The 25,325-nt window shown below is 50.2% G+C and overlaps 2 protein-coding genes and 1 long non-coding RNA gene across 9 annotated transcripts in view; 1 reads left to right on the top strand and 2 right to left on the bottom strand.

Annotated features, from left to right (window-relative positions):
* Positions 1 to 6,338, bottom strand: part of CSPG5 (chondroitin sulfate proteoglycan 5) — a 36,238-nt gene extending 29,900 nt beyond the window's left edge. For all 4 annotated transcript variants that reach the window (XR_011994409.1, XM_072721017.1, XM_072721019.1 and 1 more), the window contains exons 1-3: positions 6,095 to 6,338; positions 4,401 to 5,514; positions 1,390 to 1,578 (exon numbers count right to left, since the gene is read on the bottom strand). Coding sequence is in view for 3 of the 4 variants with exons in the window: in XM_072721017.1 (XP_072577118.1) it covers positions 1,390 to 1,578; positions 4,401 to 5,514; positions 6,095 to 6,191 (1,400 nt within the window). In the remaining variant the exon portion in view is untranslated. The remainder of the gene's footprint in view (positions 1 to 1,389; positions 1,579 to 4,400; positions 5,515 to 6,094) is intronic.
* A 111-nt stretch (positions 6,339 to 6,449) lies between these two features.
* Positions 6,450 to 24,721, top strand: LOC112912309 (uncharacterized). Its single transcript, XR_003233482.2, has 4 exons — positions 6,450 to 6,572; positions 19,527 to 19,803; positions 23,473 to 23,610; positions 24,066 to 24,721. It is a non-coding gene; the product is annotated as an uncharacterized lncRNA (long non-coding RNA).
* Positions 12,231 to 25,325, bottom strand: part of SMARCC1 (SWI/SNF related BAF chromatin remodeling complex subunit C1) — a 167,467-nt gene continuing 154,372 nt past the window's right edge. For 2 of the 4 annotated variants that reach the window (XM_072721013.1, XM_072721014.1), the window contains exons 27-28: positions 16,907 to 17,083; positions 12,231 to 14,649 (exon numbers count right to left, since the gene is read on the bottom strand). In XM_072721013.1, the coding sequence (XP_072577114.1) occupies positions 14,546 to 14,649; positions 16,907 to 17,083 (281 nt within the window). In that variant the 3' untranslated portion in view covers positions 12,231 to 14,545. Of the gene's footprint in view, positions 15,204 to 16,906; positions 17,084 to 25,325 lie in introns of all 4 variants that reach the window. The other 2 variants (XM_072721016.1, XM_072721015.1) reach the window with 2 other exon arrangements.

The following is a 25,325-nucleotide window of genomic DNA, read 5'->3' as shown; positions in this document are numbered from 1 at the left end:
GCTGGAGTGCATCAAGTACGTGTAGCGTTCTCAGAGCGGTAACTGGGCTTGGGAAAGAAAGCAGGCATGCCTGGGGAAATGAGGCAGCTAGCATCAGGAGCTGTGGGGCCGCGGGGGCAGGGCTCTGGGCAAAACACACAACCTGCTGATGAAGGATGGCTGGGATGGAGGCCCCGTCTCTGGCCACGGCTCTTGTTTCTCCACTCCTCAGCAGCTATCCTGATGGGTGGTCAAACCCCCGCCCCCACCCCCCGGGTGCAGGCATGAGGAACCAAGGGTCCTGGCTTCTGATCACATGTACAGATCTGGCCCTCGCTTCAACACACAGTTACAATGGTGAGGCCCCCTCGGCCCCGGGACGCTGAGCTGAAAGGTTCCAGGCGGCTGCCGGCATCTGCACATGGCAGGGCTTGACCCGGCAGAGGAGCAACAGATGGCGTTTTGTCCTTTTCCCAGGACCCAGGGAAAGTCCTTCAGTCGCACTCTCTGGAGGGAGTCTCAGGTCAGTGGGGAGGGGAGTAAGGGGGTAACAGGTCAAAAGGGAGGTGGGGGCAGTTCTGCATAAATTGTCTCTTGGACCCCAAGGAAGCTGAACTGCAACCTCCTCCTTTTGTGACTCCTGTGAAGCTTCAGAACATTCCTTACTTTGCTCAGTGAGAGTGATTCTCTCACAGTGTGTAAGGTCACATCCAAGCGTTCAAGGCATGGACTTAAAGGTAAATGCGTGTGGATTCTCACATGCACACAGCAGTCTCTCCTCTGCTAAGAGAGAAGCTGAAGTGAGACTCTATTCCCATCTGGCCCTTAAAGTCCACAGCAGAGGAAGTTGAGCCTGGGCCCCACCATCCCCTAAACTCAGGAGAGGTAGAGAGGACTTCCCTAGATTCCTTGCACTTCTGTCTGGACCAAGGGTTGAGAATCTTGGACCAGCAATGCCCTGGCAGACCCTTTCTCCTCAGCACTCACTCAGTAAATCTGAGGGAACTGGGGTTACTTCTTGTGATTTGTGAGCAAAATCCCCACAATGGCCGTGGCCACCAAACACCCAGAGGAAGCAGGTGCAGTCAGGTGGTGGAGGGCTGAGCACAGTAACTTACACGGGGGACCACAGCCAGGAGGTCACTGGGTGCCTTTTCTTTAAGCACCCTCTATCCCGGGCTGGGGGGTGTTGGGAATGGAGCTATACAGCCACAGCGTGCCACAGGGGCTTGGCCTCTGCGACAGTGCCAGTGCGTTCTGTGCAGGAATGGATAAACTCGGGTGAGACTTTGGTATGAAAAACCCAACTAGGGATGCAGAGCAGGTGCCAGGAACCCTGGTGACAATATCCCTGGATCGGATGGAGGGGTGCAGCCATAGGGTCAGGGTGGGGCTGGCTGACCGACTCACTTGGTCCTACGCAGCTTGGTATTCTCTGTCTTGAGCAGATACAGCTTCTTGGCAAAGAACACTGTCATCATGAAGAGCAGGAGCAGCACGAGGGCGGCTGAGCCGACAGCCACGCACATCACCTGGAAGTCGGTGATGATGGACTCGCAGCGCATCCCCTTGTGCCAGATGTAGTCCTGTGTGTTACACCTGTGGCAGTGACAGAGTGAGACTGAGGTGACGGGCGGTAGCCATGGCCATGGCAAGGCGCTGGTCCCTAAGCCCCCTGCTCACGTCAACAGTTCGTTTCTACGTGTCTAGAGGAACTATGATGTCACTGGTCTGTGCAGACCTCATGGTAGAGATTGTGTGCAACCAACCGATGCAGTGAGCAGGACAGCTCTGAGGCCCAGGATATAGATGAGATAACCAGGGAGCCGAGAAACAGAGTGAACTGGTCACTCACATGACTGTTAAGTGACCACAGAGGCTGGGAACCCTGGTTTTCTACCTTGCAGCCTCAGGGAGGACAATCACAGGATTTTCTCAGCTTTCCCTGCCCTTGGCTCTGGGTGAAAATACGACAATACGACCCTTGGCTACAAAAGGAGTCAACCCACTGCACACAGAAAAACCGATCTTGCTGTTCTGCAGTCCTGTCTAGCTCATGAGGCCACCCAGACACTGAAATAGAAGGAAGTGACAGACAAGGATGAACACAGAGATGGATGTGTGTTCTCCTCCTATCTCTGCGGCCCCCCAAATTCTGCCCCTAGAGTGTCCTGTCCTATTATCATGAGAGCTGTCAGTCGTGAAAGCACAGTGAGAATCAACCCTCTGGGTGGGTTTTAGTCCTTTTGTTGAGTGACTTTCTCTTGCCCTTGGGGACATTCCCAGGCTCCAACTCTTCCAATGACATTGCTGTTTCCATGGGAACCAGGCTGCTTCAAAGAGGAAAGATGTGGAAGGATACAGAGGCAGGCAAAGGAGGGAGGACATGAACCCCAGGGTGAATGACAGAGAAGAGAAAGGGGTCCAGAAAAGGGGAAATTATGCGTCGGAGAACTGGCTACTCTGCACCCAGAATAGAGTGAGGAGACGTGACCAACGGGAAAGTCTTTCTTTTCCAACTGAGCCTCTGCAGTCATGAGAGGCTACCTGTTTGAAGTCAGGGTTGGGAGGGGGCAAAGATACCGTTAACCCACTGTTCTAGAAGACTTCTGTTACAGCTCTGATCATTTCCCTGCAGTGGGTCAGAGTGACAGAGACAAAAGCATGCTGCAGTCTGCAACTGAGGGCTCGGCAGACTCCTGTGAGCAGAATGCAAAACAGTTTCTGAGCCACAGCCGAGCCTGGGGAGCCTGGGCGTACACAGCCGGAGGAGGAGTTTCTGGGAGGAAGGCCCAAGCATGATCCTGGGAGAGAAGGTGAGCAAAGGGAACCGGTGGGAGGACTCATGGAAAAGCCCTTCTGATGCAGGACCCACCGGAGGATCCCTGGTCAGCACAGCCATGCAGCCTGCTGAGGACAAGCTTACTTTTCTACTCAGGAGTCCTAAGGGCTCCAGGAGCTTCTGGGAACTTTTCTAGGTCTCCACAGGCAGCAAGGGCTCTACATTTCATATGGCGATGGGAAGATTACTTGGAAGGTGAAAACTCAGGCCTCCAATAGGACGAAAGATACTGGTTTTGCAGAGATTTCAGCACTCCCAGGCTAAAATCATCACTACAGTCCCACTAACCAAAGCCTGTGGAGCAAAATCACAGGGTTTCCACAGATTTCTGGTAGCCCTTAACCAACTGGCAAGGTCTTGTTGCCACAATTTCTTGATGACAGTTCCTCCTTTCAACAATAACTGGACCCCTCCAATCAGAACTGTGTGGACACAGCCTATATGATTGACCCTAATCATTTCATGATCGTTTATAGGAAAGAAGAAACTGGAAGTCAAGCTTTAATGCCAAAGGCATAATATTCACGCTTTCTACATATTATTCTTCAATTGGAACATCAAGACCTAGAGAATCTGAGTGCTTCACATTCCTCCAAAAAATCCAAGAAAAAAAAAATATCAGGAATGACACAGAGACACCCAGATTTCAGAAATGCTCCTCCTAGGACCAACAAACAAGTCCCAGAGGAATCTGGGGGTTCTATAAAGGAAGGAGACAAGCTAAAACTACACAGATCACCCCTGACTTGTGATTCTTCCAGAGTAAGCCAGTGAACTCTCCAGCAGGTTAACTACCTTGCCATGAGGGCAGTGTGTAGGTATTCCTAATGAGGCATGGGATGGTAGGTTGCAGACAATGTCATTAGGGACACTAAATTCTCTGGGTCTTTAAAACATGCTGTGCTGGGGATCCCCAGGAGGACAAAAAAAATCAAGGTAGAAGGGAAAAAGCCATAACCTAAAGTTAAGAAAGCCCACCACATCTGCTCTACCAAGAAAGATACTCTGCTTGACTTGACCTACTTGAGCGGCTGCTCTTGGGTGAGCTCCCAACGAGGAGGTCCTCACTGTGACTCTACATGCCCACCCTCTATGCATGCTCTGCAGGTCGAAGGGGTCTCCCTCCCACTACACATGTCTCAGAGAGAGTGCTCAGCAGCCTTCTTTCCTCCAGAGTAGGTTTATAAGCCTACTCTTTGTGCAAGTGTAGCCAAAACTCTCCAACAAAAGCCCTCAAGACAGTGAAGGTGGCTTTCCAAAACCCTTAGCAAAGTCCCTTCACTATTTCCTCCAAGCATGAATAAAGGACACATGCTTGGAGGAAATACAAAATCTTACTTCTGGGGAATCTCTCCTAGTGATGAGATCACAGGAAGTACATTTAAGAAGTAATTCCCCATAGAAGATATCTGCATGAGCATCTCTTGACCTGGGAATCCCAGGATCCTCTTGGCCTGGGAACGCACCACCTCTTGGAAGTTGGGCCCATCATGTCACCCTCTTTGTTGAGTTGGCCTCACATAACACTCTTTGGGAGTTCTTTTAGAAGCCCCTGTGCACCTGCCTGCCACATCCTTACCTGCAGAAGGCCCCTATGTTGTCCACCAGGTAGCACTGGCCGCCATTGTGGCAGTAACTTGGGAAGAGGTCGCACACGGATCGGCAGGAGCCGTTATGCCGCACAAAGCCGCTGCGGCACTCAGTGCCGTTCTCGCTCGGGGCCAGGTCCCTGCCCGGCTCTCCCGGACGGGGTCTGAGGGCGATGCTGCTGCCAGGGACCAACCCCAGAGTATGCTGTGGGGGGACAGCATGCCACCGACTGGTGGGCTGGCCAGGCCCTGGCCTCAGCCCAGGCTTCTCAGTGGGCGCCAGAAGGTCACTTTCATCTTCCAGGTCTCCACCTTCCGCTGCATCCTTGTCGTCATCCTCTTCCTCCTCCTCTTCCTCCAAGTCATCATAGAAGGATGTAGTGGGGTAGAAGTCAGATTCATCAAAGGGAGTGAAGTCATCGTATAAGTCAAGCAGGCTCCAGGAAGGGGTCTCTCCCCCAGTGTCGGGGTGGTGCTCTGAGGTTCCTGGCGACACCGGGAAGCTCCCCAAGTCGGCGCCACGGCCCTCACCATCCAATCCTTCGAAGTAGTCGATGTCAATGATATCTGAGGCCGGCCGGGGCTCCAGCGTGCCCTGAAAGGGGAACGTGGGCTCTGGCCCATGCGGGTCATGTGTGCTGCCTCCCAGGTTCAGCCACACCTCCAAGGGGCTCTCCTTGGGGAGTTCGGGGCCTGGGCGTAGCTGGTCGCCAGGAGTGGGGGAGGGTGGTCCGCTGGCCTCTGTCGTCTCGGGGGTGGCGGGGGCCACCGATGCACGTCGGAGGGCCTCCTCCGGAGTCGGGAGCGTGGCCGGAAGGGCCTGGGTGTCGCCGCTGCCAGCCTCTACGGTCGCTCCACCCAGGCCCGGGCTGTCAGCCTCCAGCCAGGCTGTGCCGGTCACGGCCGCGGACGCCTCCAGCGCCTCCTCTGGCCCGACCCCAGGCCCCACCACGGCCGGCTGGCCGCCAGCTGCAGTCCACGAGGTCTCCTCCTCCCCAGCAGCTGGCGGGCCAGCCTTCTCCCGCGTGCTGTTGGCACGTGGCTCCCACGCCAGGACGCTCTTCACCTGCTCTTCGGCCTCGACGGCGCTTCCGGCCTCCCGCGCTGCGGGCGGAGAGAGGGGGCACTACGTCAGGGCCCCGCCCAAGGCCACGCCCACCGCCAGGCTCCGCCCCTCCCCCGGGAGCGAACGCCCGGCCCGGCAGTTCCCGCTCAGGCCCCGCCCCCGACAGGGCCCGCAGTGTAACCGGGCGGCCCCCACCTCCCGCCCAAGGCGGAGGTTTTACCCTCAGACTCCACCCCACCTCCAGACCCCGCCCCGAAGTCGCACCCTCAGGGCCCCGCCCCGCCCCGGGCCCCGCCCCCAGCTCTCAGCCTCATGGCCCCAGCACCTCCTGGTCCCGCCCCTTAGTCTCACCCTCAGGCCCCGCCCCCCGAGGCCCCTCCCCCAGCCGGCACCTCGGTCCGCACACCCCGGCGCGGCCCGGGCCCGCCCCCCACCTTTCGGCCTCCGCCAAGTACCCCAGCTCCTCGCGCGCCCCTTCCCCCGCCCCAGTCGCTGGCAGGGCGCTGCCCCGCCCCCTTGCCACAGCTCGCGAACTCCGCTCGTCCCCGAGGCCCGCGGGACCCTGGCCCAGGGCGAGGCGCGAGAGCCGCTGGGGTCCCGGTCGCAGTCGGTACCTACCCGGCGCGGCCCCCGCGGCGAGGACCAGCGTGGCCCCCAGAAGCAGCAGCAGCGGCGGCGGCCCCCGGCCCGGGCCCCCGCCCCCGGCGCGGCCCATGGCGCGGCGCCCCGACCGCTGTCCGCGGTCTGCCCGGCTGGCTGCGCCCTCGGCTCGCCGGCCGCCGCGCCTCCCGCCCGCGCTGCGGCCGTCTCAGCCCACGATGGGCAGCGCGAGAAGCCGCATGCCGCCGCCGCCGTCCGCCGCTGTCCCCGGCGCGCCGCGCCTCCCCGCCTCCCGCGCCGCGGCTGCCGCGCTCAGCGCCGCCCCCACCCCGCCCGCCGCGCCCGCCGCGCCCGCCCCGCCGCACGTAGCTCTGACGCTTGCCCGGCGCGGTCCGCCTGCCGGGGACAGACGGACCCCCGGCTCGGACGCCAGGACAAACGGACGTGAAGTAGCGTGGGTGCGGAGCACAGCGCCGTGCGTGGCGCTAGTCGACAGGTGCACGGGCGGGAGACCTGCGGGGCGGGGCGGGGCGGCGGGGCGGGGCGGGGCCCGCCCTCCCGGTGGAGGGCTGGCACGGGCCACCCCCACCTGCGAGGAACCCACCCGCCACGCGGCGAGCACGGAGGCGGGGGCCCAGACGCCCGCAAGCTCGGGGCGGGGCTCCGAAGGGCCGCAGGGGGCGGAAGCCCGAGCTCGCGCTGTGGAAATGAGCCGAGTCCGGGGCGCGCGGAGCCTCTCGGATTTCTGCGCCAATGCGTGTTCGGGGCGGGGAAGGGTCTCTGGGAGGTATGCGGGTGCGCACGGGGGCGGGGCGGGGCGGGGCGGGCGCCGGCAGCGCCAGGCAACTGGGCGAAGCCGAGGGCCCAGGCCCTAATCGGATCAGACCTAATCCGTCCACAGCCAAAGCCCAGGCCCCGCACAGCCAGGCCCTCCGCGACGCCTCCCAGGGTCAGGGGGCCAGACCTCCCTGAGACTGCGGCTACCCCGCCTTTCTACTCGCTTCCTTGGGACAGCCTGGCTCCTTCCTACCAGGATTCATCATCCCCATGTGTCCCAGGCTACCAAAGCTCAAGGTCCTGGGCAGACCCAAGCAGCCTAGATGGCAGCCTAGGGACGCGCGGGCTCCAGACCCCGGCGCTAGAGTAGTCTGCTCAGCCAAGGACCCCTCATCCCCAGAGCCCTGCTTGGTGGGGGGTTGTGGCTAGTCACCTAGCTTATCGCCCAAGGCAACCATCCACATCTTGGTCTGTTATTGACCCAAATGATGACATTCGGGGCCACCACCTCAGATGTGACACCTACGGTATCTGAAAGGCACTCCCATTTCTGTCCCTAGGGAGCCAGCCACAAAGACAACCTAGTTGGGGAATCTATCTCCTCACGTCCTAGTGCATGTCTCTGGATGGGATTGCCTTGGTTCCAAGTGTGTTCCCACTGCAGCAGCAGCCTCTCAGGCAGGCTGGCTGGTATTCCCTTCCTTGCCGGTCAGCCTGGCAAACTCAGTTCCTGTCAGAAAGCTCAGTTCCTGTCACCTTTCCCCTCTACAAAGTCTTCTCAGCCTGTCCCTGAAATTGAACGCCCTCTACCTCCTTCTCCTAGTTTCCCTCTGGCCTGCAAGGCACATTATGCACAGGGCAGGCACAGGGGGGCCCCTGGAGGAAGGCCAGGAGCAGCATGAACGAATGGATGGCAACCAGGTACTCCCACCCCGGAAACCTGCCTCTGTAGCTTCCTTCACAGGGGCTGACTTGAGGCTCTTTCCATGGCTTCATGCTGCCTCTGGGGGACAGTAAATACCAGTTTGGAATACAACCTTCTCTGAGTAGAGGGCCGGGCTGGGCTTTGTACTTGCTGGTGGGCCACAGAGGCACTGTCCAGGCGCCTTCCAACCCCATCTCTGAGGCTTATCTCCATAATTTTTTTTCGAGCTGTGTACAAGTCTCTATGTGTTCCTTTGCTTCTCTGTGTCACCTTGATTCTTGGGTGGTGCTGGTTGTCAGAGTGGAGGATCTTGGTGCCTACTGCCTCCTTCCCCAGACCCGACTGGGAAAGAGGCCTCATGATGGGGCCTTGACGGCTGGGACATGACTACTGCCATGATTTTCACAAGAAAGGTCTGAATGGGGCCCTTCTCCTATTTCTTTGTTAAAACTCCAGCTACTCTAGTTTGTTCCTCATTTTAATATATCTTATTAAATATTTAAGTATTCTTTTAAATTCAATTAAAAAGATTTAAAGTAGGCTCCCACACCCAACATGGAGTCTGAATTCAGCACCTTGAGATCAAGAGTTGCATGGTCCACCCACTGAGACAGCCAGGCTGGCTGAAATTCAATTTTTGAATTATAACAAACATACGGTAGAAGGTAAAACATGAAATGTCACTTTCCTCAACGACCTTCTACCCTACCTTGGAGACAAATTCTTTCAACCATTTTCTTCATTTTGGGGTTTTAAATCAATGGTTGCCATTCACTTTCATTCTGATCCTCCCTAGACCTCACCAGCAGTTTAAGAACTGAGCACAGCACACCTGTGGAGTTTGGAGACACCTCCACGAGACAAATGGGAGAAGCTCCTCAGGCAATGGAATGTGACAGGAAGAGCAGGATTCGGCATTAAATCTGCATGACGTTGGAGTCAGTAACACGTCTCATTTATGAGAAAGTGGTAATCATAGTGTCCAGTGACAGTAGTCCTTTTTCTGGGCACAGAGGTTAGGATGGGCTAAAAAGGGATCTAAGATGTAGGAACTGCAAAGTGAAAGAAAGGGAAATTAACTTGTCTAGAGCTTACACCCATGTTCCCCACATTTGAGTCTCGTGCATTTGGGCATCAGGGATGCTTTGTGAGGCAAGGGCTTCTACATGCCTTAGAGGTTCCTATTGGGTTTGGCAACCTGCCTCCAGTACCAAGGCAGGCACAAGGCCCATTGCCATGGCTACAGCCTGCCTCTTTGTGCATAGGAAGCCTCTAGCTTAACTAGGGGCTGCTGTCCAGGGAAGGGGCTGCTCCAGTTGCCATGGCTGGGGGCATACTTCAGTCTGGACAGGAAGCAGCATGTTTCTGGCTTTAAGTCCTCAGTAGTAACTAATTAACATTTTTGTGAATTTTTAGTTTTCCTAGTACTCTAATTTGTCCTGTTCTTCACAATCCTGCTATATATCTTACAACTTTGCGTATTTGCAAACTGACACTGAGATCATGCTAATGATGTGGTAAGGCCGAAACTTGAGCTAAGATCTTGATTTCAAACCTCTTCATTCTTGCTTCTTAATTTCAGAAGAGGAATCCAGATGCAGAGGCCAGGTCTCACTTGGCAGAATGGAAGCCCTGCCTCTCTCCCCAGTCCCCACACCTGGGCATTTGAGTCAACGCCATGATTTCTTAACAGGCTACATACAACGTGGCAAGAATCTAGACTCATGTCCTAGGTCAGAGTCAGAAAGGGCCATCTAGTATGGCCTCTCCCCAGAGGGGATATGGACTATAGGGCAGTCAGCTCTGACCATTTTTGATGATGGGCTACTGCTAGTGGACCTCCTTGTACCATTACTGGGAAGAGGGGAAGAGCCAAGAGTCAGGGGCCCTGAGTTATTTGTGCTGACAAACACCTCCCTGCTACATGAACTCTGGACTCTCCATTGCACACTCATCCTAGAAAACTGTCACAACCTAGAGGTGGCCATCTTGCCTGGGCAGTGGGTCTGCTGCAAAATTGGAAAAGCCCCTGAATTTCATTATCCCAAAGCCAAGCCAGTTGGGAGAAAGCCACACAGCACAAGCCAGCACAGCCTCAGACATGGTGCAACTAGGCTTGTATGCAGGAGTCCTGCTGTCTCAGCAGGCAACCTCTCCAGGTGGTTCTCAGGAAACCCATAGGTACACACAATAAGCAGACCAGAACAAGGAATGCCAGTCAATCTGGATGACTGTCGGAAATCCAGTGTCAGAGCCAAGCCAACCACAGAAACCACAGAAACCAGCCTGTGCAAAGGCGCTGTATTACCCTCCAATGGCACTGCTGCTCCAGGACCACCTGGTCGTGAGGGCACCTGAGGTGGCAGGTTGCCACAGGAGAGTGGGAGGGATTTTCTTTCCAGTCTTGGTTGTGTTAAGGGATGCCTATTTTGCGTAAGTCTGCAAAAGCTGTACCTTAAGGGTCTGTAGTGGTAAGGTGGCTGCCAGAAGTGTCACCTGACTGCTCTCCATGGGTTTGGAAGGGTATAGAAAGGCCTCTGGGGACAGTAGGGAATAAAGCTGGTTTCAGTTCTCCAAGGCAGGCCAAGAGCAGGTAGAGGGGATCAGACAAGTCTCTCTCTCCTTGGGGTCCCATGAGTTGAAAAGGGCTGGGGGTTGAGTCACAGGACTCTCTCCCTTAGGCCCTACTGTCTCAGCTCGAACTCAGGGTCAAAGGTGTTTCCTAGTAAGAGAGGTGGGAAGCCTAAAAACAAGCCACAGGGAAGTCAAGTCCAGGGGAGCTGTTCACAAGGAGATCCAACATTGAGGGTCCCAGACTTCCATTCCATTCTGCAAGGTAACTTCCTTAGATGGAGGTAATCCATTAACAGGGGATCAAAGTGCTTTCACCTTGTTCTCAGTAAATCTTTCTTCAACAAGACCAACTGAAGTCAGCTATGCTCCAGGAGTGGTAGAACAGAAAGCAGGGGCTTTACAATAAAGACCACAGGCAGAGAGGTTTGCAGAATGAAATCTCTGGGGCTGGCACTGGGCATCCAGATAAAAGGGTGCTCTGATTATTCAGATGAGGTTCTCCTGGAATGAAGGGGAACCCTCAGGTTACCACACCCAGAACAGAAATCACGTAAACACATCCAATTTGCAGACTATTTACATTACCCCCCAGAAAACTACTGATTACACCATTTCTTTTTCTTCATGAACACTTGGCACGATCTAAGATAATATTTATTAACTATGGTCTTGAATTCCCCCTCACTCCTCAAGAATGTAAGTGGCCTGGAGCATAAGGGTCTTGCTTACCTTATTCATAATTATGACTTCACTGCATGCAAGGTCCAATGCCTGGCATGTAATAGCCTCAAATGTTTACTGTATGAACAGTCAGGAACCATAGATCTTGCTCTACCACACAACGTTCCTAACTAGTGGTTCTCAAAGGATGGTCCCCTGACTAGGTGCATCAGGGTCCCCCCTAGAAATCTATCAGAAATACAGAATTTAAGGGGTGCCTGAGTGGCTCAGTCGGTTAAGCCTCTGACTCTTGATTTCGGCTTAGGTCATATCTCAGGGTGATGAGATTGAGCCCACGTGCAGCTCCATGCTCAACATGGAGCCTATTTGAGACTCTCTCCTGCTGCCCACCTCTCTCAAAAACAATACAACATTCTGAGTGTGGGGCTCAGCAACCTGGACATGAACAATCCTTTAGGTGACCCTGATCTGGACTGAGGTTGTAGAACTACTACCCTAGATCACATGTGGGGGAACCACTCCACAGTAAAGATCTGAGAACCTGTGAAAGACTGGCTGATTATACATGTCCTGTTATGCTTTGCAAAGAACTTGCAACCAGTCTTTAGTTGGATTGGGTCAAGGGTTCACCTTCCTCACCCTTGGGAAGTACAGGAACTCTGGGAGACCCTGCCTGTCCCAGCACTCTTTACTAGAGGTCAGAATTGGAATAGGTCCAGAAAACAAAGCACAACCCACCCAGCACACTTCTGTGAGGAGCCAAACATTCACCTCTCTGCCCAGAATCCACTTCTTTTGCTTTGCTGGGATCATAAGCATCTTGAAAGCAATGGTTTCTTCCTGTTTTCTGCACAGGATTTACACCTGTGGATGCTCAAAGGTTGTCCTTAAAATAAAGGTTTACAGAACCAACCAACCTCAAGGCCTGCCTCCAAATTGGGGCTGTCTATACTGCATCCTGCCAAACAAAACTACCCATTCTTCTCTTGGGGGTGCCAGGATATTGGTCACACTCCCTTCTTCACTTTGGCCAAGGCACATTTAACTGTATGCTCCTAAGCATCATGAAGGTGGTCAGTCAGGAAGCCCTGAATCCCTGAACTCACTGCTGACCAGGACCAGGTGTGGCTGAATATTTAGGCTCTTCAGAGGACACATGAAGAGACTGGTGTGTGAATGCAGAGAATGGGACCAGAATCCAGAAATGTTCCATTTATTCGATGAAAAAGAGGGAGATGAGGTCTTCTTGATCCAATTTCCTCCATCTCCCAAAACTCCCTCCCTTCGTTTCTCCAAAATAACAACACACTGAGAAACAGATTTGTACAAAAACCACGTATTATTCCCCCCCCCCCCCCAAAATTGGGTGGCTGTATTACAGGAACGAAACCAGATCAAAGACATGAAAAGAAAAAGTCACCACTTATATTGAAACATAACAGTGTTAAGAATTCAGGTATTCTGTAGAATTGTTACCAGCATAGTAAAAATATTTCCACCTGGATCTTTTAAATTTGAAAGTGATCACGTTAAAGACCTGAGGTTACAAGGGACCACAGTATGAACCAGAATTCCATTTTCTTTCTAAGACCCCAGTGGAAAAGATAAGTATTTGGAATGCATTTCCTTTGGGAAAGACTGGCAGGAAAGAGGGAAAACCCTGGCCATTGTCAAAAGGCACTGGGATCTTTCTGGAGGCAAATGCATTGGAACTAAACTCCAGCAGGAACAAGCTCATTTCCACTCCAAGAGTCCAGAACACACACACACACGGAACAAGGTCTCCTTGGCTCCAGTATTCTGATGGTGACCAGGGCCACCTGGGTAGAGGCAACACCTGAGGGTTTGAAAGGCAAATCTTAATTGTGGTTTTATTTATTTATTTTTTGCTTTCTGATACTAAGGAAAAAAGAACTGAGGTGTTTTACAAACACCTCCTTATACCCTCTCTTATGTAAAGCTTTACAGAATATATAGAAAAAGATATGCAAAAGGTGTTCCGCTTTGCATTCTAAATAATGAAACTGCCACTTGAAAATGTGATGTGAAGAGGCCAGGTACTTTGGAAATCAAGCTCCACCAAACACAGCCTTCCCCCATCCATGGAAGGATAGAGGGGACGGAGGAAGGACAAGAAGAGAAAACCAAGAATTCTCAAGTCATTCATCAGCAGGGGTAGAAATGAGCTCAAGTTAAGGCATTTTTGTGGCTCCTCGTCTGGAACGGCATTCTGATCTCCCAGTCTGAGTACCCCAAAGTTCAAAGCATGATGCTCTGATTGCCAACTGAGTTCCTTGGTGCCCCCAGAATCTTCCTGATAACCTTGCGACAGATGGAATGTGAGATCTCAGGAAGGGAAGGGAGAAGGTACGAGAGGCCCTTGATCCTGCCCCACTTCTCCAATCCCGTCCCAAACCTAAAGTACCGCTTCACTAAACCCCACTCACCCTGGACTGCAAGAGGTAGTTTGGGGACTTGAACCCCCAGCCATCCTAACCAACTTCCATGAGCTAAAATGTTTAGCACTATCTACTCACTTTTTTTTTACGTTTTAGAGTTTTTTTTTTTTTTTAAAGGGGGGGCAAAGAATGAATACAAAGCAGTGACTAGTGGACTAGACTCACTGGGTAGTCATTGCCATAGGCTCTTAAAATGTTCCTGGCTAGTCTAGGGAACAAAAGAATGCCTCCCCCAAGCCCCACCCCTAATCGAACGAAGCACCTGCATAGAAAGCCAGAATCGGTGGGCCTGGGGAAGGAGTGGGTCTGCTCTAATGCTTGTGCGTACCCCTACCGGGGACTAAAGGGGCGTGTTCTGCCACATGGGGTGGATGGAGGTCCTCACATTCCTCACCAGGAATAAAATCAGTGGGGTCCCGTCCCCATCTCTTTGAATTTTGGTGCGTTTATGTGGGGCAAAAGTCTCATGCAACTTCGCCTTCAGCACCAATCTTAGCTCAGATTAGCAGAAATAAGGTCACTTATAATGCCTTTAGGTTTGTCCCCTCTGGCTATTCCCTCTGCCCATCACCATTTTTTGGTTCCTATGAACTTAGGATGCTCCCATTTAAAGCAACAATGACAAAAGAAAAAAGAAAACATAATGATTATAAAGCATTATCCACATAAGCATAAGACAAAGCCAAAAACTGCAGGAGAGCAAAAACAATAGACATAAAATTCAAATGTTGATAGGACCTGCAGAGAAACTGTCAGTATACCCCACACCAGGACGCGGGGGGCGGGGGGGGATGCAGGTTACCATTAGGATGACCAGGGCGCACTGTCACTGCAGGCTCCCCGCCTCCCGGCAGGCCGGCAGAGGACCTAACACAAGAGGTGTGGGAGCACGGAGAGGGGTTGGCAAGAGGAACAGGGAAATATGGGATGCGTGCTTGGGGCCGGGAGAAGAAAAAATCCTAAAAGAAACCCAAGGAAGCTGAGGAACTCAAGTCTCATCATCTGCCCGGCAGCTGGCGGCGCTGGGCGTGGACGCTGCCCCCGTCTTCCAGGCTAGGGGGCTGCCGACGCTGGAGGGCCTGGAGCAGGAGGCGGAGGGACTCCATCTGCAGGCGGTGGTGGTGGTGGCGGCGGCTGCTGCTGCGGTGGAGGGGCATCTGCAAACACATCCAAGAGGGACTTGTCATTGCTGGAAACAAGGGCTTGGGAGAGAGCCCATTCAGAGAAAAGTGATATAGGAAGGCATTTTCTTTATGGCAGGCAATAAATGCAGCCTCTGAGGCACTGCTGCTACCGCGGCGGGCCATCCGGATCAGGTCCACGCGAACCTCCGGGTCTCGGCTCACATGCTGAGGTGTCTGAATCTGTCCCAACCTCCTTGGAGGCCCAGCCCTTCCAAGAATCACTCCAGACCTTTTCAGAACTTAATTATATTTTGATTTTATTGCATTTTAATGGTTCTAATTTTATTTCTTCAGTTAAATGATAAAGCTCCTTCCTGGGCAAGTTCTGTGTCTTCTTTTCTTTCTCTCACAGTGCCTGGCCTAGGTGGGCACAAAACAGATTATCAATAACTTCTTGCGGATTAAGTGTCTCCACCAGGGTCAGAGAGCTTCACTCGAGGCAGCTGCTGACAAGTTGGACAGTCCTGGGAGGCCCCACAGCTCCTGAACTGCAGTCCTTGGATTTTTGGCCAAAACTAGGTCAGGTCCTGAAGGGAACAATTAGTATGAGTGTCTGGGGCTCTTTCCTATTTTCACTTTAGCTGCTTAATGTACAAAGGAACCCTAGAGATTATTTAATCCGGGGTTCTTTAAACCTTCTGATTTTGTCAGAAATGAAAACATATGAAACAATTTAAGTACGGCCTTGCTTACCAATCAGTTCACCCAACCTTCCCCCCAGGAGATTTCCATCAAACTGCTAAAGCTCTTCAAAGCATTCTGAAGCCCACTGATCTAATCCCTTCCCTTTCCAGCGAAGGAAATCTCAGGCTGGAAGAGGGGAACCACCTCACCCAATGAGGCCTACCTGGGATCTGAGAGCCAAGTCAGCGGCTCAGAATCCTGGAAACACTCATTTGTGGCAGGAAGTGGGGGAAGAGAGCACCTGAAACTCAAACCCTCCGTAGTCTCAAGGTACTGCTCCAAGTGCCCTTCAGGATGAAATCCTAGACAGTGCTAAAGACCAAGGATATTGTTTCTGCAAGGGATGGCAAACTGGTTAAACCCTCTTGGCAGGCTAGCATGTTTGCATACTGCCTGGAAGGCAGCGAGGTTAAGTGTTCTCTTGCCAAGGAAAAGAAGTATCTGCTAGACTTCAATCGCTAAGCAATGACTCAAGGGAGATCATGTTTTTCTACACCCAGCTATACTGCTGTCTCTTCCATGCACCTGCGCTGTTCTAGCCCCTAGGGTCCAAAGAAAAATGAGATATGTCTGTGTGCAGAGAGCCCGCCTCCTGGTTCTGGGAAGTCTCCCAGAGTGCTACAGTGTATGCAAAGCACTTCAGAGTCTCACGTACCTTGTAAATCCTATATAGTAACATCTACTTGTTCATTTCTTGTTTTCCCAACTAAAGCCCCTGAAGACCAGGAATTCTTGAGTCCTAGCTCTCTGTTCTGTGATAGAAGCTAACTCCTTGGCACATACATGAACCTGTAAATGAATCAGGATCACAGATGCGTTTGGAATACTTGCATTTTGGGATCATTCTGAGAAGATCTACAGGAGTAAAGGGCAGGGCAGAGCTTCTGAAGTAGGCCTCTGGAGACTATGATTGGGAAAGACCAAGGGGTCTACTGGAGGAAAGACCTGGCTTCACACATACTGTCAGATAGACACAGCTCAGTAGCACCTGTGCCTTCTCCACAGAGCCTGCTAGGACCTCCACTTCCTTTTCAACATAGCCCCTCAATACTGCTTCTACTAAGTCGCTACTACCAATATCCCAGAGTAGCTACAAGAAACTTGTTATTTCTGCCTTAAACCGATTATTTCCTTCTCTGCACCCTCCACTTTTGAACCCTGTGTCCATAACAAGCTCCTATAGGAAAACAACCAGCAGCTGTGTGTATCTACCAAGATTCAAGATAGACGGGCTTAAACAGGAGTGGGTGAGGAATGTCTTTCTGGCCTCCCCACAGACCTCAGTGTTGAGAGTACACAACATAATGGCTATTGCACACGAGGCCCAACAACTCTAAGTATTTGCAGTCATCATCTGTGCACCTGCTCTTCAGGGGTGCTGAAGAGCCCTAATCACAAACCAATCTTCTAGAACCTACTGTCACAGGCTGCACTGTCCATGGACCTGCCAAACTATAAATCTAGAGAACAAAGCCCCATCTCTTGTCTCCAGCCCACCCAGAGAGATACAAGGATAATGTTTCCCCCCATCCATCATGCTACTTACACATGCCATTAGGTGCCGTGAGCGGTACCCGGGGTCCTAAGATATTTCCTGGCATGGGAGGCATACCAGGAGCGGCTGGGCCACTCCCAGGGGGGTGGATGTTGGCTGCAACAGTGGGAATCATGCGGCCTGGAATGGGTTGCCCAGGGATCATGGAACCTGGACCTGGCATCTGACCTGTGGAAGGAGATTTAAAGTATTATGGCAAGTGTACTAGGAAGAAAGAGATCAATTCAATGCTCAAGACTGCTAAATACAAATACCTAACCCTCTGAAGGATTTGAAATACCAACAGAGCCATAATCTGTAATAATCTCTATGTCCAGATTTTCTTTTCTTTTTTTTTTTTTTGGAGGAAGAAGGATAATGGGGCAGTCTATGGAGTCAAAGAATACCCTAAACCCTGGTATAGGCAGGTAGCTGTAAGGAGCAACTACAAGAGCACCCTAAAAGAAAACATTTGTTTTGGTTACTTTGGGTGGATAGTGGATTGTTATACATCTTCCTGAGGACACAAAATGCCAAGCACTGACCACAGGGGATGGAGAGGATCTTTACAGCAAGTTAGTGTGCACTCTGATGATAGCAGCTCAGTTAAGTCTGAGCTTCACACGGGGGGTGGGGGGGTGGGTGGGGGTGTAGTAGGCAAGAAAGGGTATTGGTCACGACTGTGAAATCAACATTATAAAGGAATCCTAATCGGATTTCCAAGTCCTGTTGAAATAAAAGTCTCTCCTAACCCCCACCATGAAGCACTGGCCCTGGAGAAGCACAGAGATGGTGGCTGGTGGGAGGTAGGGGGCAGAGCAAGAAAAATGGACAACCCCTTCATCTCTTCCCATTGGTTTGAGATTAATGAGAGGAGACACTAGACACAAGAGCAGTAAAATACCTCCTGACTGCAGTTTCACACTGAGCCTTTAGGATTTTTAGCAAACTTTCTCTGTAGAGCCAGACAGTAAATATTTGGACCTTACAGAACATATGGTCTCTGTCACAGCTATTCAACTTTGTCACTGTAGCATGAAGGCAGTCACAGATGACATACAGGTGTCACAGATAACAAATATGTGAGACTGTCCCAATAAATCTTAATTTTTATTTATATAAGATTGATTATTTATTAAGATGATAGATTGATTGATTGATTTATCCATTTATGAGAGACACAGGCATGGGGAGAAGCAGAATCCATGCAGGGAGCGCGATGTGGGACTTGATCCTGGATCCTGGGATCACGCCCTAAGCCGAAGGCAGACGCCCAACCACTGAGCCACCCAGGTGTCCTGAGGTTTTATTTATTTATTTATTTATTCATGAAATACACAGAGAGGCAGAGACACAGGCAAAGGGAGAAGCAGGCTCCTTGAGGGAAGCCATATGTGGGACTTGATCCCGGAACTCTGAGACCATGCCCTGAGCTGAAGGCAGATGCTCAACCACTGAGCCATCCAGGCATCCCCCAATAAATCTTTATTTATGGACTCTATAATGTGAATTTTGCATAATCCTCATGAGATATAAGTATTCTTCTTTTGAGTTTCCCCCAACCATTTAAATTGTAAAAACCATTCTTAGCCTACAGTCCACACAAAAACAGGAGATGGGCCAAAGTTGGCCCACAGGTTGTAGTTTGCCAATCCTACTTCAGATATGAATATTTCTTAGTTCTTAAAACTCAGTGGTTTGGCTGCTGGGCTTGGTTTTCAAGAACTACATCCAGAGGAGAATATTTTAATGGGCACAGATCTAGGCTGAAATGTATGCATGTGCTTGCTTTTTCTCTCTCTCTCCTCCACCCTCAGCAAATTATACTCTCTACAGAATAAGGAAAGAATCTATGGTGTTTCGTTGTTATTATTTTTTTAATCTAGGGATTTCAGTATCTCTGTAAAGGTCAGTTGTATGAAACTAAATACGTTTCTAGACATAGTTCTGAGACAGCTGGAAGAAAGAATGCTTTAGGTCCAATCTTGGAAAATTTGGGAGATGGGACTGATAGTTACCAGTCAATTACAACATATAAAGAAGTACTGGAGAAAACTTAAGGGGAATTCTCTGTCATTGTTAGAAAAAGGCCTGTCTTAAAGGGAGACACATAAAGTTTCAAGCCTCACACCATCTACTGCCCGTGTCTGTTTCCTGACCCAGGCCCTTCACTACTGGGGGGTTTTAGTGAAAAAGAACTCCACAAGGTCAAAAGTTTGGGGAAGAGGTGGTCTACTGCCTTTCAGGGACAATTTTTATAAAACAAAATATATCAACATTTTACCTCAGAATAAATAGGACAGCAAGTCTGGGGCCCTCAGGCCCACCTTTCTGTGCTCTATAATGCAATCATGGGAAAGCCCAGCAGAGGAGTCCCCTAGACCCATCCACTAGAGGACAGCTTGGTCAAACTGCTTCAGAGAATGCAAGAGCAAGTACTGGACTCACTGCTGGGCTAACACAGTCACCCACTCTTATACCAACTGACCGCCAAAGCCAGAAGCTGTTGGGTGCCTGTGCCACAGTGCTAGGACACATACAGGCAGTAGTGAAGTCTATCAACCTAGGGAATGACAAGGGGATTAAAGGAACAACTATCTATCAAGTATGTTATACATCATTCCTCCCACAGATGTACAGCATGGCAGGCACATCAAGGGAAAACCACAGAAGGAGCAAGCCAAAAACCTGAAACCTTCCAGTCAATTGAGATAAGCTTGTAGATGACTTGGGATTTTGGATGATGTGCATCAGAGTGAAGAAGGGGGTTAGAGACACGACAGCAGCAGACTATCCTAAGCACAAGGCCCCACCTGAGTTAAGAAATCAGAAAATAATACAAGTGTCACTCCTGTTATTCCTGAGAGCTACCACTTCTTGTGGCATCTTCATACTCACCACTCTCAGAGGTAGGTACCTGCATCACCTGGTTATCTGTCACCTGCATTTCCTGAGGAGCAAGAAGCTCAAAAAGGTTCAAAAAAGCATGCTCAAGTAAAAGCCACATAATCCACAGTGTGTCTACAGCAGTAGGGCTGGATGAGCCCAGCACGCAGAATGGGGTTGGGGGCTTGGTGAAAGGTTCTAGAGAAGGAAGGAATGTGGGACTGATGGCCTGTGTGATGGAGAGCTTGAAAAAGAGATGCAGAGGAGCTGGAGCCTAGAGCAGAGGCAGAGAGCTTCTGAAGAGAAGCAGGGGCTACATGAGGGCAGCTTGAGTAGACAGCAGTGGGAGCTGAGGGGTGAGGGGCAGCACCCCACAGGCGGCCTAAGAATGGGTGAGAGAGCAAGGCAGAGAACTATGCAACAGGAAGGAGAAAGAATATGACACGCAGAGCACAGTGAGGATGAAGTGGAAATGATGGACAAGGACTCCTGCTTTGGGAATGGAAGACACAGGACCAGTCAATGGAAATCACGCACTCGGACCAGCCAATACAGCCCATGTCTATTGGGGTGGTGCATACTGCCTCCTTCTTCCAAATTCAGTCTAGACAAGAGGACTTGAGAAAGTGAGGAAGAATATTTTGCCAGCCCTTCTCAGATCTCTCTCCAGAAAACTGAAGAGAGTAGTAAAGCATGCCTTTACAAACAAACAAACAGGCCAAGAATGAGTACTGGGAAGGAAGGAAGAAGGAAGAGCACATCAAGTGTGTGCTCACATAAGTGGAATGACACACAGCCATGCAGTCCCAACTGCTTCTCATTTTTAGCAGTAAGAAAGAGGTTTATGCTCTGACGTGAAAAGCAAGGTGTGGGTTGCTGTAACTCCTGGCTCAGCAGTGGGCACCCCTATCAGTGACCATCATAGTATTATCCTCAACAGGGAAAGTACAGATGAACTAACCAGACTGGAAAACTAAACAGCGTCATCTTACTTCCACTTCACACCAGCCAAGATGCAATGTTCTTGGGCAAGTCACTGAGGATGCCCAGAGCCTAGGTTTTCAGATATTATACAGAATGAAACTAGATTATCTGCTCCACTTCTACCCTATGGCTTTCTGTATTATCAGGGAAATTGTTTATTATAGTGCCTTATTACATCACTGGCTCCTCCAACATGCTATGAGAACAAGTATTTTCATTTTATAGAAAGAAAACAGAAGCTCAGAAAAGTTAAGGGACTTCTTATAGTCACAGAATTTCTAAGAAGTATCAGATCCAAGTCTTCTGACTCTAAATCCAGTTCTCTTTGTACCACGCTATTCTGTGCTCAAATTAAACAGTTCATTGTGAAATGATTTAAAATAATAGCTAGCATTAAAAAAAAAAAAAGTGCCTGAGTAGTACAGTCTGTTGAGTGTCCAACTCAAGTTTTGGTTCAGGTGGTCATATAGGGTCACAAAATTGAGCCCTGTGTTGGGCCCCAGCTCAGCAGAGTCTGCTTAAAACTCTCTTTCCCTCTCTGTCCCTCCCCCTGCTTGCACTCTCTCTCTCAAATAAATCTTAAAACAAAAACAAAAAATTAAAGTATATACTTTAGTTCCAGCCACCCTGTTTTCCTCTTTCCTGTATCAGTTATAAGATTACTCTGCTTTCTGCAGTAATTTTTAAAAAAAAATCTGTTGGGGGAGTGGGGCATGGGGATTGAGCACTCGCATATGAGTAGGAGTGGGGCAGAGGGAGAGCATTTTCAAGCAGCTCCATGTGGGGCTTAATCCCATGTCCTGAACCAAAACCAAGAGCTGGACACTTAACTAAGCTACCCAGGTGCCCCTGAAGTAATTTTTTAATTTAACAAACATAATGGCACCCTGCAGTGGGCTGGATGGTGACCTACCCCCTGCAACCCCGCAACAGATACGTAATACATGTTCTAATACCTGGAACCTGTAAATGCAACCATATTTGGAAAAAGGGTCTTTGTAGATGTCATTAATTTCAGGACCTTGAGATGAGGAAATCATCCTGGATTATCTTGGTGGGCCCTAAATCCAATGACAAGTGTCCTTTTAAGAGACACATGACCGGGCAGCCCCAGTGGTGCAGCGGTTTAGTGCCGCCTGTAGCCCAGGGTGTGATCCTGGAGACCGTGGATCAAGTCCCATGTCAGGCCCTCTCAGCATGGTGCCTGCTTCTCCCTCTGCCTGTGTCTCTGCCTCTCTCTCTTATTCTCTATGAATACATAAATAAAATCTTAAAAAAAAAAGAGAGACACATGACCATAAGCCTAGGAATGCCACTAGTCACCAGAAGCTGGAAAAAGCAAGGAACAGAAGATCCCCTAGAACCCCAGAAGACAGCAAGTCTTGCTAGATAATGAACTTCTAGCTCCCAGAACTGAGAAAACACGTTGGTTGTTTTAAGTCACCAAGTTTGTGAAAGAGGAGACAGGCGAAGTTACTTGCCAATGTCATAAAGTGTAAACAGGAGAGCCTAGATCTGATTGAGTACCTTGGTTCCAGAGGTGGTGCTTGTAACCACAGTGAACCCTGTGGATAAGGGTCTGGAGGAGGTAGTCCACAGATGGTAGTGCAAACCCTGTTGCCACTAAAAGGATGGGTCAATTCTTTGACTCCCATCCAGCTCGAGAAACAATTCTTTGACCAGCAGCTTAGTGTGGGGGAGTTCCAGTGGGGAAATAAACTATTCAAGAAATATTCTGGCAAAGAGGAGAATTAGCTGCAGATTGACAGAGACCCATGAGGTGATGCCTATCCAAAAGGCACCGGGCTAAGCCTGAAGGCTCTTGCTGGAAGGCCCAGTGGGGCCATTTCCAAAGCTACGTGCTCAGTAGCTGTGGCCTGTTTACCTATTTCCCTATATCTTGATGGCAACAAGCTGTGATAGGGCAGCTTTAGGGTTTTCCAAGGCTGTAAGCACAATGGCTGCACAAAACTTCTTTTTCTCGCTATAAATTCCAAAGCCTTTTGAAATCCAAAGTATTCCCACCTTCCTGTCATAACAGGACAATAAAACCACTGGGACATATGTGTGCAGTATACAAGAAAACAGTGACTCCTTAGGAGAGGTAGCAGCAAAAAGGAAGAGCTAGAGAAAAAACAATTTACTTCTGGTTATGGGACTCTGTACAGGCAAACACTTCTCAGGAAAGCAAGGAGCACTAAGAGTGGGTGATGTTCCCATGCCACTCAGAGGTGACTGCTATCACACCCTATACGACTCACAGTGCTGAGTATCTAGGGCAGTGGATTTAGGGAACAGATAACGAGGAGACAGGATATCATTCTGAGTCAGGGCCTGCCATTTGCCAGGCAGTGAGTTATTTCACTGAATCCTCTAGGTTGTTGGGCAGATTGTGAGACAGGAAGAATCCAGTTTCAAGATAAGGAAACAAAGTCTCAAGGGACTGGGTAATTTGGCCTGAGTTCCCAAGGAGTAGAGACTGAGTTGAGGTTCAAACCCCGGTCTGTCTGCCCTGAGGCTCATTCTCTTTTCCTTAATACCTACACCACCTTGCCTTGAAGGAGCAGTTCTCTCCTTCTAAGAGCTCATTGCTAAGGATCAAATTTGAAATGGGGCAGAATTTAAGAGGGCTGGGGAGAAGATAATTAATTTCTCATAACGCAAACTCTGTCCATTTCAAACCTAAACATTCTTGTGTTTTTTTCTAGTGTCTGACAAAGGTCTCGCCACTTTAATAAGGATGACAATGTCTGAATGCCCTGCCATGATCTCTTACTTAACATGAAGAAAGCCACAGGAGCAGACCTTACCAAACAAACTGAAGGATGTATCTCTATGTTCTGCCGGTAAAAAATATAAAAATAAAAAATAAAAAAAACAGGTATCTCCTTCCCTGGTAGAAAGGGAGGTGAGAGAGGGAGAGAGAGAGATGAAACATGGCTTCAAAACTGTAGCATCAAAGCAAAAACTGGTGGGAGTTTGACCTACATACAAGCTTTAAAAAAAAAAAAAAAAAAAAAAAAAAAAAAAAAAAAAACAACCCAGCAGGCATCTGAGGCCTGAAAAATGGAAAGGTTTGCTAAAATTAGGTTTAGCCTAGTGGAAAAATCCCTCACACTCTCTCAGGTTTATTAGATCTTTCCCTAAAGCATTCCGCCCATCACGCCTGGTGGAATATTTAAGGATTTTTATTATTTGGGATGGGAGAGGCAGGTGGGAAAAGAACATGGAACTAGGAAAGGGAGCTTGTGAATTTCCAATCTTGAGCACATTTCATCGCTCCCTTTCTAACCGTCCACAGCACATCCTCTGGCTGAGTGCCCCGGAGAACGGAAATAACACAATCAGGGCCAAGTGAGGGGAAGCCCAGGCTCCTCGGGGACTGCTCCTCCCGCAGTGGCTTCCGGGGGGGCGCCCGCGACAGACTCTCTTTGTTGAAGACTGGGCCCTCACTGTTCTCTTTGTGAGGGTAACCTGCTACTCCGGAAAGTGGTTCAACAGCCTTGTTATCACATGATGCAAGCAGGACCAAAGGCACAGCAGATAATAAAAACTTGGCTTTTCCCTTTTTGGTATAGGGCTGTGAGTCCAGGGGGTGGGCTGGGAAGGGATTACTGTCTGGAAGCACAGTTTCCCACGGGTAGAGTTGTGTAAGTGGGTTTAACTTGGGGGCTTAAAAGCCAAGTGACTAATGACTTGGTTGAAATTTCCTTAAACAACCAACATTTTACTAATTCTAGTTTTATCATTAAAACATCATCTCTATGGAGTGAACACCTGGGTGGCTCAGTTGGCTAAGTGTCTGCCTTCAGCTCAGGTCATGGTCCTGGGATCCTGGGACCGACACCATGTTGGGCTCCTTGTCACGGAGTCTGCTTTCCTTTTCCCTCTGCCCCCACTCCACCTCGCTCGTGTTCTCTCTCTCAGATAAATAAAAAAATAAAAAATAAAAAATCATCTCTATCATGTCCAAATTCTCATCAATTCAGATCAATCCCTATTTTGTTTTTTTCAGTACTTCTATAAATTCTACTATTAACCACAAGGAAACTATAAAGGTACAGAAGCCAACATTTCCTTTTCCTTCTGGTTTTCACTGAGAGGCTTCCCCAAGGCAGGCAGCTCGTTCCAGATCCATGACAACTCCAGAGTGCCTCCTTTACTCTAAATGCCCAGCGGAGGGCAGAGCTTCGCTGGACTCACATAGTAGATTTCTGTCATTTCCTTTTTTTTTTTTTTTTTTTTTAAGATTTTATTTATTTATTCATGAGAGACACAGAGAGAGAGGCAGAGACACAGGCAGAGGGAGAAGCAGACCCATGCAGGGAGCCCGACATGGAACTCAATCCCGGGTCTGCAGGATCACATCCTGGGCTAGAGGCGGCACTAAGCCGCTGAGCCACCTGGGGCTGCCCATGTCATTTCCTTTTGACTCAACTCATTTACCGGTTATGTTCCTGTTAAGAATGGGCTGAGGCTCTTTGGAGGACTGACATGAAAGAAGACCTCCAGGAATCAGAGGTGTCTTCTCGGCTCAGGTGAGCAGCACTACCAAGAGCAC

The sequence above is a fragment of the Vulpes vulpes genome, chromosome 9, assembly GCF_048418805.1.
Source record: "Vulpes vulpes isolate BD-2025 chromosome 9, VulVul3, whole genome shotgun sequence".
Taxonomy (NCBI): domain Eukaryota; kingdom Metazoa; phylum Chordata; class Mammalia; order Carnivora; family Canidae; genus Vulpes; species Vulpes vulpes.
The sequence above is the reverse complement of the archived record's forward strand: the minus strand, read 5'-3'. Positions and strand labels throughout refer to the sequence as shown.